Source organism: Corvus kubaryi, unplaced genomic scaffold, assembly GCF_017639235.1.
Source record: "Corvus kubaryi isolate FWS band 111438036 unplaced genomic scaffold, C.kubaryi_AGA036_p1.0 37382, whole genome shotgun sequence".
Classification (NCBI taxonomy): Eukaryota; Metazoa; Chordata; class Aves; order Passeriformes; family Corvidae; genus Corvus; species Corvus kubaryi.
The window spans coordinates 4,232,957-4,247,747 of record NW_024581124.1 but is presented as its reverse complement, the minus strand read 5'-3'; the positions used below and the strand labels follow the sequence as shown (position 1 = coordinate 4,247,747).

General features: G+C 62.7%; 2 protein-coding genes across 6 annotated transcripts; both read right to left on the bottom strand.

The window, feature by feature from the left end:
* Window positions 1–2,844: 2,844 nt before the first annotated feature.
* Window positions 2,845–11,362, bottom strand: TRPV4 (transient receptor potential cation channel subfamily V member 4). Of its 5 annotated transcripts, none has more exons than XM_042035111.1 (16): window positions 11,304–11,362; window positions 8,491–8,938; window positions 7,410–7,582; window positions 7,096–7,248; window positions 6,824–6,964; window positions 6,436–6,734; window positions 5,816–5,995; window positions 5,573–5,731; window positions 5,367–5,459; window positions 5,130–5,203; window positions 4,879–5,044; window positions 4,624–4,690; window positions 4,090–4,403; window positions 3,831–3,958; window positions 3,511–3,632; window positions 2,845–3,375 (listed from the first exon to the last, which is right to left on the bottom strand). In XM_042035111.1, the coding sequence occupies exons 2-16, from the start codon at window positions 8,853–8,855 to the stop codon at window positions 3,233–3,235; spliced, it is 2,577 nt and encodes an 858-aa protein (XP_041891045.1). In that variant the 5' UTR covers window positions 8,856–8,938; window positions 11,304–11,362; the 3' UTR covers window positions 2,845–3,232. The 5 variants fall into 5 exon arrangements, 4 of the variants coding, with proteins under 4 accessions (XP_041891045.1, XP_041891046.1, XP_041891047.1 ...); XM_042035112.1 differs by lacking the exon at window positions 11,304–11,362 and adding an exon at window positions 10,449–11,210; XM_042035113.1 differs by lacking the exon at window positions 11,304–11,362 and adding an exon at window positions 9,124–9,903.
* Window positions 11,363–11,834: 472 nt separating this feature from the next.
* On the bottom strand, window positions 11,835–14,691 carry LOC121667772 (glycolipid transfer protein). The gene is made up of 5 exons (XM_042034807.1): window positions 14,501–14,691; window positions 13,749–13,810; window positions 13,398–13,531; window positions 12,748–12,898; window positions 11,835–12,585 (listed from the first exon to the last, which is right to left on the bottom strand). Exons 1-5 carry the CDS (start codon window positions 14,601–14,603, stop codon window positions 12,403–12,405), a joined length of 633 nt encoding a protein of 210 aa, XP_041890741.1. The 5' UTR covers window positions 14,604–14,691; the 3' UTR covers window positions 11,835–12,402.
* Between the last annotated feature and the right edge of the window lie 100 nt (window positions 14,692–14,791).

Here is a 14,791-nt window from a genome sequence, read left to right as displayed (position 1 = left end):
CAATGGGATGCAATGGGATGCAATGGGATGCAATGGGATGCAATGGGGATGGGGACAAGGACAAGGGACGACGATGGGGACACAGCCACGTGCCCGGAGCTGCCCTGTGACCGTGGCTGCGGCCGGGGCTGGCGGCTCCGTTTGTCTGGTTTGCTCCCTCGCCGTATTTACGGCACGCCGGGAGGGGACCGCTCCGTCACCGGCAGCGAGCGGCGTGACAGCCCATCCAGGGAACAAAGAGAAATTGGGACAAAAGGGAATTTTCACAGAGGTTAACGTTACTGATGGGGCGGAGGGGAGGGGGGGGGGTGTGCCACTGCCTGCCTGCGCGTTGAAATTAGTCCGTCTGGAGGAAGATCTTTGCTCAGATCTTTGTCATTACAAAGACGCCACATCAAAGGAATGTGAGGCTGGAGCGCGGCGGGGCTGCTGGCGAGTCCCTCTGTGCTGGCCAGCCCCTCCCTGAGGGCCCCCTGCGCCAAAGGGGGGACTCGACAAAGGCTGGGGTGCACGGAGTTGTGCTGGGGGCTCCAGGAGAAACTTTGCTCCGTCAACGGTGCCCGTGGGAGGAGGATTCATTAGCGCTGCCTCCATCAGACTTCCCAGCTCGCCATAAATCAGGGGAGCGGCGGCGAGCGACGGCGCGATCCATCTTGCAGGTCTCCAAGTCATTACATTTCATTAGGAGGTGTGCGGGGGTTTTATTATTTAGCAGGTTAATTCTCCCCTCAGATCGCTCCTCGCGAGGAGGATTTCGCTGGGCACGGGGAGGCTTCAGCTGTGGAATGCAAAATAAATGGGTCCCTCCTTGGTGGGCGCCTGCCTCCAGCCAGGGCCTGCTCTGCCAGCTCTGGTGGGTGCAGGCGAGCACGTGGGGACCCAAAATGTGCGCAGACACCGGTGGGAGATCGGGCAGGGACCCCTGAGGTTCATCCCAGCCACCACAATCCATCACCCTCCTATCCCATGGGGTACAGCACCCCATGAGCGCTGTGGGAACGCACCAAGGGAAATGATGCTGCTTCTGGCCTACAGAAATCTTCCTATTCAAATAATATTAATAATAATACCAATAATAATGCGAATTTCCAAGGAAGGTGTGCATGAGGCTGATATTAAACTTAGCGGCCGCCTTTGCTGTTTGGGAGCGAGGAGGAGAGACAGGCAGTATAAATTGCACGGCTGCAAGAGGACTTAAAAAAACCCATCTCTCATTTTGATTGATATTAGCTTCACAAATTAAGCTTTAGATTTATCTAAAAATAAATTTGCTTCCACGCTCCGCATTCTGGATGACAAGTGCTTTTCTCTTCCCTTTGTTGGGTTTGTCATCGCTGGCAGGGCGGCGCGGGGAGGGGCGGGAGGGGGCCGGGGCCGAGCACCCCGTGTTCACCAGCCCCCAGGGTGCTCCCGTCACCACAGCTGAGGGTGAAACACCTCAGGGGTTGGTGGGGCAGGGGGTAAAAGGGCCAAGGTGGCAGAGGCATCCTGTGCCGTGGTGTTCCCGTCCCCACAGAGCCACCTCAGGGTGCGAAGTGATGATGCAGGGACTTGGTGGCAGCTGCCCTTCCCACACCCAAAATCCTTTTAAAGCCCACTCACATGTGGCCTCTTGGCTTTGGGGCACCAAGATTTGCACGGGAGGGGAGAAAATTGGTTTATATCTCATTTTACTGGAAAATCCCATCTCTGGTGCTGCAGTCGGGGGCAGCCACAGTGCTGAGCCTGACACCAGCACATTGGGTGACTGAGTTCTGTTCCAGGGCTCCCCGGCCAGGACTGGCCACTGTGGACCTGTGGATCTGTGGCCACCCAGCCAGGTGAAAGCCAAGTTTACTGTGTTCACCCAAGAACCAGCCTAGAAGCAGAGCAGCTCAGCTCCTCATTCGATTATGAAGCAGGAGCCGCCACCTCCGCCTCTCCCAGGGAGTGATAATGAAACATATTCATCCCTCACCCTGGGGAAATACTTAAACCACAATATGAGAGATGTATGTAAATCACATTTAAACGGAGATGGTGCCGTTAACGCTGACGGCGACTCATCAAGTTGGAAGATGAAGTGTCCCCTCTGCTGCTAAAGCATTTGCTGAGAGAGCTGGGCTGTCCCCAGGGCCCTGGCCAGGGTCTCTGTCAGTGTCACCGTGTCACCATGCCACTGGTGCCCACCCAAAGCGCTCCTTCACGCTTGCACAACATCCAGTTGTTAACGGAACGCTCACCACTGCAGCTGGCTGTGAGGATGAGGAGGAAAGGAGTTACAGAGATAGATGGGATGGGGTGAGGATGGGAATGGGACGGGGATCCATGGGGATGGGCTAGGGACGGGAAGGGATGGGATGCGGAGTACTGGTTTGCTCCCGGAGCCACCCCTGCGCTCGGGGTGCGGGGTCCGGCCGGTCCCGCACGGCGCGGTGTGTGCTGCCCTCCAGTGGGGCGGCCTCGCACTGCGGCCGCGCACCGCATCCCTGTACCGCACCTGAGCGTCGTAACCGGGAACCGCACCTGGGCCGCACATCCCTGTACCGCACCTGTGCCTCACATCCCTGTACCACACCTGAACATCCTCACATCCCTGCACCACACCTGCACATCGCATCCCTGTACCGCACCTGTGCCTCACATCCCTGTACCGCACCTGCACATCCTCACATCCCTGTTCCACACCTGTACACCACGGCCATGCACCACTCAGCTCAGCATGATGGGTGACCATGCCCAAAGGCACGGCATGGCTTGGCATGGCACGGCACAGCCAGGGAGCAGCCAGCTCCTCCATCCCTCCCCGAGCCCCGCCGGCAGCGTGGCTCTCCCATCCGGAATCACTCAGTGCCGGGAGGAGGCGGCGGTGGCGGGTCAGTCTTTATTACTAAATAAATAGTCGTATAAATCTTGTGCAAAACTCTGTGGCAAAACCATCGGCCTTGGTGGGCGGCGGGGGCCGTGCTCCCCACCCCGGGCCGAGGCTCCTGGCACGGCACAGCCATGGCCCCGGCACAGCAAAGCGAAGCGGTGGCACTGGAGCTCGCCGGTGAGAGCCGAGACCACCGGCCCCGCCGGGGCAGGGCCAGGCCCCCCCACCCGGGCTGGACACCCGCCAGGACAGCGGCTGCCGGAGGGACAGAGGCTGCACGAATCCCTGAGGAGCAGACAAGCACCATCCAGCCCGGTCGCGATTCTGGAGCCGCTCCGGGGGCCCGGGCAGAGTCCATCAGCTGCCGGTGCTGCCGGGCTAGAGCGGGGAGCTTGGGGCATGGCCGTGCCGCCGCTCCCGCGGCTCCGCTGTGCCCACGGTCCCCAGGGGCACCACCACCTCCTCCGGCGGGCAGCTCTTGTTCAGCTCCACCACGCGGGGCACCACCGTCGACCACCGATCTGTAGAGAGGGTGGGAGGCTGGCAGAGCCGGGAGCCTGTGGCTGCTGCCTTGGCCTCCAGATCTGCTCCCGGGGCTCATCAGAGGCTGCAAGCATCATCCTGAGGATGCTCCCTGCCTGCAGCACGGCGCTCACCTCTTCGCAGGCGGCCCATGGTGTGGGAGAAGCCATAGTACTGGTACGTGTCGCTCTTGCCCGGGTCCTCACTGATGATGCCCAGATTCTGGTTCCAGTGGGACCAGTTCACCTCGTCCACCCTGTGGGGAAGGTCAGACCCGCAGGGGCTGCCTGGGAGCCAGGATGGGAGTTCTGGCACCCACCAGCAATGCCAGCTGCCTCCACATCAGTACAAAGCACCCAGCAAACGAGTGTGTGGTGCCAACTCCCCAAAATGCTGCTGGCTGTGGCGGGAGAGGCTCAGCTGCTCCCCAGCCCCTGAGGGCGCCCACCTTTACCTGAAGCACCAGCGGCGGTCAGGGGTTCCGTCCGTGCCCTTCCCCACAGTGACCATCTCCCCCGAGCGGAAGGCTTTCCGCAGGAACACTGGGAAGGAGCGCTCGATGTCCAGGATGGTGGTGGCCCACTGCCAGGGACACCAGGGACTGCTTGAGCATGGAGGTACCTGGCCCACGGAGCTTGGGAGGCCTCGATGCTGCAGCGCCCCAGGCACAGGATGCCCCTGGGGCCCCTGTCCCGCAGCCCCCAGGGTGGTACCTGCAGCTTCCAGATGTGCTTGCTCTCCTTGGAGACTTGGCCCACGGTCTCCCCCATGAGGGCGATGAGCATGTTGAGGAGGAGCACGAAGGTGAGGATGATGTAGGTGACGAGGAGGATGATGAAGACGCCGGGGTACTTGGCGCTCTCGAGCATCTCCAGGTCGCCCATGCCAATGGTGAGCTTGAAGAGGTCGAGCAGGAAGGTGCTGAAAGTCTGGCTGTCCCGGCAGGACGGGTAGGTGGGCACCGTGCAGTTGGACTTCTCGCTGCAGGACTCGCTGCTGGGACACGGGTTGAGGAGGGATACCAGGGCTGAGGGAGAAGGGACAGGGACAGCGAGTCCGCAGGGGCAACGGCAAGGACAGGATCCACAGTGGGTCCCAATGTGGCTCTGTTCTGGATGAGATCCTCTCCACTCCTGGAGGAGGCAATGGCTGTGCCCGTGGGCAGGTGGGATGGAGCCGGGGGTCTGCAGCCCCCTGCCCAACCATGCTGAGCCACAGGGCTTGTCCTTCCCCCAGCCAGGTGTTACCTGAGGCGTAGCCAATCATGAAGAGCAGGTAGACCAGAAGGAAGCGGAACAGGTCTTTGAAGAGGATCTGAAAGTGATGGAGAGCAGGGTGAGGTGTGCTGGACCATGGCATCATCACCAAGCTGTGCCACCAGCACGGCCGGGCTGGGAGCAGGGCAGTGGAACCCTTCACAAAGCCTGGAGGAACCTCTTTAGGCTACACTTCCACAGGAGGATCACCCCTGGAGAAGGACAAGACCCATGACCCCACCAGACCTTCTGGATCATGATGCTGTAGGTCCCCGTCAGCTTGAGCCCGCGGGTGAAGTACAGGGCATTCATCCAGCCCAGGACCAGTGCAAAGACCATGACGGCCAGGTAGGCCTCGATGCCACCCAGGTATAGCCCCGCCGTGACAATCACCAGCACCGAGTAGATGAAGCTGGAGGAGAGTTGGGGTCAGACTCTGCACCCACAAGCCCGGGGGGTGCAGTGGCTTGTGGTGGCCCCAGGGCTTCCCCACGTACTAGAGCAGCTGGAAGGAGCCATCTATGAAGAAGGAGTTCACACCCGGGCACTTCTTCATGAACAGGTCTTTGATCTGTGGGAGAGAGGCAGAGGTTGGAGGGTCTGGGGTGGCAGGGTCCCCATGTCTGGGGCCACTGTGGAAGTAGTGGATGCCTCAGGACACAGGGACTGTCACCCCTGGGGACCCCAAGGGTTCAGTGGTCCCACGGGAGGACCCCCTGCCTTGCCACACTAACGTTTGTGCAGAAGAAGAGGATTCCAGTGAGGAGGGTGATGATCTCCCCGGCCAGGCGCAGGTAGTCGGCGGTGCTGGCGTAGGGGTAGGGCGGCTGTGGGGAGAGGACAGAGCTGAGCTGCTCCCCCATCCCCTGGGACAGAGACCAGGCAGACCCCGCTGCGAGGCAGCACTGGCCCGTGGGGCTGGGCCAGCGTGGGGACTCACGGGGCCTTCCATGGGGCGGTAGTAGGCGACGAGGGTGAAGATGACCATGGCGCTTAGGTAGGACACCACGCTGATGTAGAAGGAGACGGCCCCAAACTTGCGCCACTTGTCCCGCAGCAGCTCGTTGATGGGCTCCACGGCCAGCATCTCGTGGCGGTTCTGGTGGGACATGGGTGCTGACAGAGGGCACAGGGCCAGCCCGTCCCCTCCAGACCCCTCCCAGTCTCCCCAGCCCCTGCACACCTCGATCTTGCTGTTGTAGACGAGAATCTCCAGCACGGACACCTCCTCCCCACAAGTGTCCAGAGAGGAGAGGTCGTAGAGGGAGGAGTAGACGGGGCCGTACGCCCAGTCCTTGAATTTCCGGGAGAGGTGCCGGACATCCTCATCCGTGATCTCCCGCCGGATGATGTGCTGGAAAATCTGCCGGATGGATGGAGGACTGCTACCCCCAGACCTGGCCCCACCTGCTTGGGGCATCCTGCCCTTCTCCCACCCCACCCCGGGTGCATCCCTCAACCCACCCCAGTGGGCTCAGGATGCTCCCAGGTGCTCCTGGGATGGTGCAAAGACACTGTTGCAGCCCCCAGGATGCTGCAGTTCTGCATTTTTGATGACCCTCCTGCCCACCCCACCAGAGGCCGAGGGCAGGTCAGGGGAGAGGATGGGCTGTGCGAGGGTCTGGAGTTAGTTAGGAAAGGGCCAGAATGCAAACGGGCTTTAATTAGCCGGGTTAATAGGCTGCACATCCAGGTTTCCACCAGCATCTGCAGAGAGAAGCCGTGCAGGGACACGCACTGAGCGCGACAGGACTCAGCGGGGATGGCAGGGAGCCGTCCCCCAGTACAGGGGGGTCACTGTACCCCGATCTTGCCGGTCTTGGCTGCCATCATGAGCGGCGAGAGGCCGTCGTTGTTGAGCAGGGCCTCCAGGTTGGTGTCGGGGAAGAGCTTGGCGCACTTGACGAGGAGCAGGTCGTACATCTTGGTGACAAACTTGGTGTTCTCGCGGGTGTTGTCGGCGATGGCCACCAGGGCGTGCAGCACGGTGTTGCCGCGGGAGTCCTGGCGCCGCAGGTCCGCCTGCTTGTGCCCGTTCTCCGTCAGGTAGTGCACGATGTGCGGCTGGTTGGTGCAGGCGGCCAGCGAGAGGGGCAGCTCACCTGCGGGGACATCACCGGCGCTCCTGTCACCCCTGCCCCGCTGCGGGGGCACCTTGGGGTGCAGCCACCCGGGCTCCTTCCCTGCTCACCGAAGTAGAAGTAGCCGCCCTCGCTCTTGGGCTGGAAGAAGCGGCCGCGGGCCTGGGCATGGACGTCTGCTCCTTTCTCCACCAGCAGCTCCACGTAGTGCTTGCAGCGGCGCTCGATGGCGATGTGCAGGGCTGTCTGGCCTGCGACACCACCGCCCGTCAGGCACCGCCTTGCCCCGCGACATCCCCCGAGTCCCAGCCTTCCCAGCTCCCCGAATCATCCCAGTGTTCCCCATGGCCAGGCGGGGCCAGCGGTGGCCCACGCCCCCCACCTCGGTAGTAGACATCCCTGAAGGGCGAGTTGATGAACTCCCGCATGTTTCCCGTCTTCTCGGCGATGTCCAGGAGGATGGGGATGGTGTCGTTCTTGCCCCCGCTCAGGTTCAGCAGGGCCTTGGGCAGGCAGGTCTTTCCCGTGGAGGGCTCTGCGAGTGGAAGGTGCTGAGGTGGGGCCAGGGTAAGCCCCCTCAGACCCCTGGCTTCCCATGCCAGAGCTGTGCATCCCCACTCCCGCAGGAAAACCGGGATCACCAGTGGTCACGGCGCAGCCCTGGCACCAGGGCAAGGAACACACCCAGGTCCTCACCTCGGAACTCCTCGTCTGTGAGGCGCTTCTTGTGGGTGAGCAGGAAGGACAGGAGCCCATCCAGGCCTGCCGGGGACCCCCGGGAGACGATGTCGAAGAGGATGGGTCTGTTGAAGACCTTGAGGACGGGGGGCGGGTCGGGAGCCGGTCCCTTTGGGGCCGGCGGCTGCTTCCTGCGGGAGAAACGCCAGCGCTGGGAACCGGAGCCGCTGCCTCGGTTTCCCACCTCTGCAATGAGCTTGAGGGTGCTCAGCCACTGGGGACAGGCACGTGGGGACACTTCCCGACTGGGGTCACCTGTGAGGCCGGGGCAGCCTCCCCACCCACAGCAGCCCAGTGCTCCCAGTGCCTCGCCAGCTCCACCCAGGTACCGCAGCGCTTTGGGCCCCCAGCTGTGCCCCTCGGGCTTGGTCACGCTCCGGCACCACGGGTGAAGCCGGACCGGTCGGAGCAGTCGGCAGCAGGGGGACGGACCGGGGACAACCGGTGCGCTCCGGGCACCGGGAATGGGGGCAGGACGGAGGGCGGCTGCCCCAGCCGGGGACTTCCAGTCTGAGGGCTCATGGGGCATCCTGGCCCCCTCCACCCACCTCCACGAGGGAACATCCCGCTCTCCTGAGCCGGTTGCACCCCTGGGTGGGGACCTGGCGGGGGGCCACGGTGGCCGCCCCAGGTGCCCGGCACAGAGGGGCATTGTGCGTCCGGCCGCGGGCTGCCCCCCCCGGCTCCGGTTTCCTGGCGGGGGCAGGGCGGAGGCCTCCTGAAAAGCCCTTTCATGCCGCAGCCAGACGGCCGCACCGGCCAGGGGAGCGGCCGGGCGCACAGAGCCTCTTTCATGGCTCCCGTAAGGGGGAAGGGGAGCGCGCTCCCGGCCCCGCGGCACCGGGGGCTGCGCACCCCCACCACGGCATGGCACAGCCCAGCGCTGCCACTGGCACTCACCGGGAGCTGCTCCCTGTGCGCGACACCTCTGCCCACAGCACCCCGCAGTGCCACTCGAAGGTCTGCCCACGTCCCCAGCTGCTGAACATCCCCCTCCCCACCCCCCGCCGCACCGGGGCCGCGGGGGTCCCGTACTCACTCCCCGACCCTCCTGCGCCAGCGCTTGTTCTCGCTGGGGTGGTGTCGGTAGGTGCCGTAGTCGAAGAGGGAGTCCATGGGGGCTTTCTTGGGCGCGGGGACCACGGGGGACTCGTAGATGGTGGCCTCCAGCAGCTCCATGGGCTTCGGGGCGCCTTTCCGAAAGGCCCCGTGGAATTTCATGCGGAGGTTTTGCTTTCCATCCCCAGCTCCGGGGGGACCCCGGGCTGCCTCGGCGGGGCTCGGGGTGTCCTCGCTCTCGAACAGGTTGGCCAGAGAGGAGAGCGGGAAGGAGTCGTTCTGGAGGGTGCCGTCCTCCCCTGCGCCCTCCCCGGCATCGCGCGGGGCGTCTTCGGTGTCTGCCATGGTCCCTGCACGGAGAACGGACGGGCACGACTGGCCTGCCTGGGTGGCTGTGACCCGCGGCTCCTTCCACGAGACCAAGAGACCTGGCAGAGGAAAACTCAGTGTCACCCGCAAAAGACCCTCCCCATCCTCTCCCCGGGGCACCGAGCCCCGCGGCGGGACAGGTCCCACACCAACCCTGGCAGCGGTCGGGGCCGGCGGGATCCCCTGTAGCTCCGAGTCTCCCGGTCGGCCCTGCCTTGTCCCGGCTGTCTCGGCACCCACCTACCCGCTGCGGGGACCCCTCACGTCTGCGGGGGCCCCTCCGGCTGCGGCGCTGCCGTGCTGGGCGAGGGCGAGCCCGGCCTCGCTGCGGTCAGCCCGGGGTGCAGCCCAGGACAGGGCACAGAGCAGACCCTGTGCACTCCGATCAGCCGCCCAAGGAAAGAAAACATTCCTTGGGATACTCCCCACATCCAAGGAAGCGTCCAGGGAAGCGCGCCCAGAGGCAGCAGGAGCTGCCACCGCAGCAGGGCTGGGAGCGGGGCCAGGGCTGTTCCTGATGCTCCACAACCCAGGGGGGGTCGGTGGGACCCGGATCTGGGCACCGGGAGGGGACGGGTGCGGCGCGGGGGGGCAGGAGCAGCGGCTGGGACAAGAAATTACGGGTTTAGGTTGCCCGGAGGGACGTGGAGATGAAGGAGAGACGTGCTATCAGTGCGGCCAGCAGAGACTGTACCCTGTCGGCGTGTCCTGCCCACCACGCCGCTCCGGACATGGACAGGTGACTGATCCCGGGCACTCCCCCAGCCCCGTTTTCCACGAAAACCCTCCGGCGAAACCCAGCAGCGTTAGGGCTCAGCGCAGCTCTCGCCTGCAGGGAGCTCAGCCCTCCCGGGACAGAAAAAGCAAGAGGAAAACCTGTCATTTTGTGCTGGGCTGCAGCTCTGTGCGACAAGCCACAATGGCAGGCTGGGCCCTGTCGGGAGGGCAGCCCAGCCGGGGAAAGGGCTCGAAAGAGGCAGCCAGGTCCTGGCAGCCACGCGGTGCTCCTGTGGGCACAGGGGGTGAGGGTGGCAAACAGCCCCGAAACCCTGCAGCGACAGGGAGGGGGTTCAGGCAGCGGCCCCTTCTCCCTGCTGCCCTGGTGGATGCTCAGCGGGGCTGGTGCAGCCTTGGAGGGCACCAAGTGGGGATGGTGCAGCCGTGGGGTACACTCAGTCCCCAGCGCGACCCTGGGGGACAGTACAGCCCTGGGGGACGCACAGCAGGGATGGTGCAGCCTCAGGGGACGCCCAGAAAGGACAGTGCAGCCCTGGGGGACACAGAGCTGACAGTTTCTCCTCTTTGCTGACTTTCTTGCCATCTCCATCTCTGCAAGAAATTCCACAAGCACCTGCCAAAGCCCACAGGTCCCACATCCTGACCCCGTGCAAACAGGGGCCCTCCCATGGCCGGTTTGACCTTGGACAACGGAGAAGAGGGAATTGCCCAAGCAGACGGATGCTGCGGGCTGGGAATGGGAATGGAGCACCTGACCTGTCCAAACTGTGCTGGGACCTAGGAAAGTGCGGCTTTAGGGAAAACCCGGACACGGCACGGGCTGTCACACACCTGCTGTCACTGGCTGTGGCTGGAGCTTGTGTGGGAAGTGAGGGACTCAGGGCTGGTGCCGTCAGCCCGGGCGCTGCCAGGAAAGGTGCTGTCACAGGGGTTTGATTTGGCCCGTTAGTTATTTGCGTTTGGATTTTTCAGACTTCTTCACCTCATGGAATAACTGAGTCAAGGCACAGCTCTCGCATCCAACACAAACCCCACCTGTGCTCCCACCTCTTCCCAGCTTCCCACCAAGGTACCTCCCAGTTGGACCAGTGTCCCCAGTCAGTCCCCGCTCCAGCCCATCATGGGAGTACGGACGCTGTCACCGACACCGGGATGTGCGGGGACATCTATGGGTGAGCAGCAGGGAGGGTGTCCCATGACATTAAAGGGTGATCTGGTGGGAGTGAATCACTGAAACCACAGCGGGTTCTTGTCGGAAATGCTCATCTGGAGTGATGCAGCTGCTTCCCCAAATCATCCTCACCGCTGAGGCCGTGCTCATCTCGGGAAGAGCCAGGAGCTCAGTGTGGGCAGCACGGGGGGTTCAGAACTGGTGGGAGCCCCCTCCTATCAAAGATCCCCCTGGGAACCCACCTGGCATCTCAATCTCAGAGTCTGAGTCCCTAAACTGTCCGGACAGCTCAGGACCCATAAGGGTGCACCTGGCCCTGCCCAGCTCAGCCCTCGGCCCCGGCCTCACCTGGGGTCTCCATCCTGCCCAGGTCCCCGTGTGCTGCCCGGCGAGCTCCATCCTGCCCCAGTTTCCACGTCCCCCACCGGAGGCTCCATCCAGCCCCGGTCCCCGCGTCCCGGCCCGTCCCACTCCCGGTCGTGCCCCCCCCGTTGCCCGCTGCCCCGGCTCCGTACCGCGAAAGGTCCCGTGGAAAGTCCCGTAGGCTCCGGCGCCGCCGAGTCGCCCGGGGCCGGTCCCCAGAGCGGCCCCTCCCCGCCCCGGCCCCGGCTCCAGCACGGAGGCGGCACCGGCACCCGCCCTCGGGATCGGCCCCCGCCCGGCCCCCCCGCCCCCGCGGCCCCCGGGCAATCCCCCGGGAACACCCGATACAAAACAGCCCACCAGGAACAGCCCCAAAATACCCTCCAAAAAATAAACCCCCAGCAACAACGTCTCTGACAGAGCCCTCCCAAGGAACAGCTCTGAAAACCCTCCCAAAAACCAGCCCCCCCAGGACACAGCTCCAAAACAGCCTCCCAGGAACAGCTCCAAAACACTCTCCTCGAAAGCCTCCTGAAAACAGCTCCCTTAGGATAAAACCCCAAATCTCCCTACCGAAAACAGCCCTGCCAGAAACAGCCCCAAAACACCTTCCCTAAAACAGTCTCCCCAAACACCGTTCCTGACAGAGCCCCCACGAACAGCCCCAAATGAGGCTCCCAGGCCACGGGTACTGTCAGTTTTTATTAATTGCTGCTCCCGGGGCTCGGGAGGCGAGGGGGGCTCATAAGGCACCGCAAACACCACGGGGACAGTCCCTGGTTTCCGAATCCCAGCAGAGGGGCTCGCTCTCACGCCGGCACCGGAGGAGTTGGGGTCACCTGGGAAAGTCATCAGCTCCTCCAGCATGGGCATCATTCTGGACAATCCAGTGCCAATCAACACGAGGTGCCCATTGGTGGGTTCCAGGCACGGTCTGAGTGCCACTTCATTCATCAGCAGGACACTTCATTCCCTGCCCCACTGAAGACAGGAATCCGAGAGTTGGGACTAGAAACACTTGCTTTTCCTCTTGGGAAATCCGAGGGTGACACCCACAATTGTTTTATTGCCGTGTTCTTGATAGAAAGTTAATTGCTATTATTTTTTGGTTAGAAAAGACGTTATCCACTGCAGATCCAGACAGGAATCGAAGTCACCGGAGAGCTGGGAGCTGCCCCAGCTGCATCAGTGATGAAGACACAGGTAACACCCATCACACGTTATTTAATCTGTGCCAGTCCTGTGCCAGCTTTAGGCTTTGTAGCTCAGCTCAGCGTTCATCTTCGTGTACATCTCATAAATTGCATCCAGGATTGGAGTGACTCTTGTGAGAAACTGATGGATTTTTTCTATGCTTTCCTCTTCTTTGACTTCTTTACCCTTCTCCAAGGCCTTCAGCAAATCGGATTTGTAGGGGAGAGCGTAGACTGAGCCCTATAAAACAGGGAGAGGGAGTTTGACTCCCACAAACCCAACAGAGACCATGGGTTGGGGTGTCCTATTCACCAATACTGTGGGGTCTCCAGACACTTGTCAGTGCACAGGAACAGCCTTAGGGATGATGGTTGGATGCTTGGAGAGGGAGGGAATGCTCACCGTGAAGAGCTTCTGCAGCATCCAGCCGTGGTATTTCTTCAGCGCGATCTCGTAAGCCTTCATGGCGTTCACTCGGATGAGGTTCGGATGCTCCTCATCCCTCTCGCCATCGGAGATGCTCTGCAGCAACACCAGAATGAATTTCAGACCCCTGGGAGAAGAGCAGAGATGTTTGGCTCAGGGAAAGGGGTGCTGCTTCCCAGCTTCCAGCCTGGTGTGTCCAAGCATCCCAAAAACCAACAGTTCCAGCAGCGCATCCCCCTCGCAGAGGGTGCCTGTCCCTGTGTGTGCATCCAGGGAAGAGAGAGGGAAGGGCTGGATGGAGCCCTCGGGGGCAGGACATGGGGCCCAGGAAAGGATAGAACCTCCATGTGAAGGTTTGAGGGCTGAGCTGGGCAGGGCCAGGTGTGGCCCCATGGATCCTCCAGGTACTGCAGGGTCCTGGCCCGTCCAGACAATTTGTGGGCTCACGCTCTGAGGTTGAATTTCTGTGTGCATTCCCGGGGGAGATTTGGGGAGGGGGTTCCCTGTGCTCCCCAAACACAGCACCCCACACTGCCCAGCCCCAGCCCACACAGCCTCCAGCTGGCGTTCTCCAGCTCCCCACATGCCGGGACACAGCCAGAGCAGCTCCCGACGCTGTGAGTCACCTTTTCAACCACATCAGCGCCAGCGTCGCGCCCGTCTTGGGCCAGGCCGAGCCATGCAGCTCCTTCTCCACCTCCAGGATGTTCTGCAGTGTTTTGAACTTGGCAGGGTTGGAGTCATAAACCGCCCGGATTTTCTGAGGGCAGAGAAGGGGGTTGGGTCCCAGGAGCAGGGAAGCACAGTGGCTGCTAACGGGGCTTTGGGCAGGAGTCCCGGGAATAAACATGTGACCCGATGAGCCACCGCTGAGCCCAAAGTCCCCGTGGGAAGAAAAGCCTTTTGAAACACCTTCAGTCCCACAGCATCTCTCCCCAGGGATTCTCCCCTCTGAGCCCTCCTAAGTCCCTTCCTACCCTGATATTTCCAGTCAGGTCTGCTTTGACTGGCGAGTAGACGATGGGAGTCCCCAGGCAATCTGTGGAGAAAGGAAGGGAGGACACTTAGTCATTGGTGACACAGGGGACACCACAGACATCCCATAACCAACAGGTTTCACTTCAAGCACAGCCTGGGCACTGAGACACGCCAGCGAGACTAGAAAAGGATCTCTGAGCTTCGTAGATGGATGTTGGCTCTTGGGACAGCCCTGCCACCTACTACGACCCCACCTCCAATCCCCCAGGCTCCGGGACACAGCCCTGGCAGAAGGTCCTGGAACAGCCTGACAGGCACCGGACACTGCCCGTCCGCAGGCAGGCAGCCCCATGTCCTGCGCTTCCGGGGTTGCCACGGAGCCGCCACACAATAGCTGACATTGTGGAGGGCAGCGAGCACACTGTGACACGAGGGCGGCCACGCCGACACCCACCCATGTCCCGACACGGGGTGGGATCCATGGGTGGGATGGCAGCTCCTGCCCCGAGCCATGCCTTTGGATGGGGTGTTCCAGGGGACGACAGGACGCTTCCCAAAGGAGCTGCTCGGCGGGTTTGACAGGATCGTGATGCAACCCTGGCCCTGGCAGAGCAGCCAAGCCCGGCGTGAGCCCTGGATCAGGCAGGAGGGTCACCACCCAAAACTGGGGAAGGGGCACCCCGCAGCGGCTGAGCCCGCAGCAGGCCTGGTCCCAGTCCTCATCTCCCATCCCCGGCCACCCCGGTCTCACCGAAGAACGGCGGCAGGTGCGCCACGGCCTCCAGGAAGGGCAAAGTCTCGATCTGCTTATCAGCCGGCAGCGGCTTGAACTCGTGTTCCAGCAGCAGCGCCATGACCGCCGTAAATCCCCCCGTCTCTCCCCCTCACCGCTCCCCGGCTGAGGGGGCTCTGAGGGCAGCGGGGGCCGACCCGGCAGCGCGCCCACGCCACGCTCCGCCCCCCGCCGCTCCGTCCGATTGGTGGGCTGGGCGTTTCGAGGAGCTCGATCTGCCCCGGCCGCGTTCCGAGCGTCAGTGGGGCC

Excerpts from the sequence above, each read along its gene's own strand:
- LOC121667772 (XM_042034807.1), bottom strand. The coding sequence starts at position 14,603 with ATGGCGCTGCTGCTGGAACACGAGTTCAAGCCGCTGCCGGCTGATAAG. Across the intron at positions 13,811-14,500 it reads GCACCTGCCGCCGTTCTTCG|ATTGCCTGGGGACTCCCATC; the intron begins GTGAGACCGGGG and ends CTTTCTCCACAG. Across the intron at positions 12,586-12,747 it reads TGCTGCAGAAGCTCTTCACG|GGCTCAGTCTACGCTCTCCC; the intron begins GTGAGCATTCCC and ends CCTGTTTTATAG.
- TRPV4 (XM_042035110.1), bottom strand. The coding sequence starts at position 8,103 with ATGCCCCTCTGTGCCGGGCACCTGGGGCGGCCACCGTGGCCCCCCGCC. Across the intron at positions 4,691-4,878 it reads ACAGCATCATGATCCAGAAG|ATCCTCTTCAAAGACCTGTT; the intron begins GTCTGGTGGGGT and ends CATCACTTTCAG. Across the intron at positions 3,959-4,089 it reads AGCACATCTGGAAGCTGCAG|TGGGCCACCACCATCCTGGA; the intron begins GTACCACCCTGG and ends TGTCCCTGGCAG.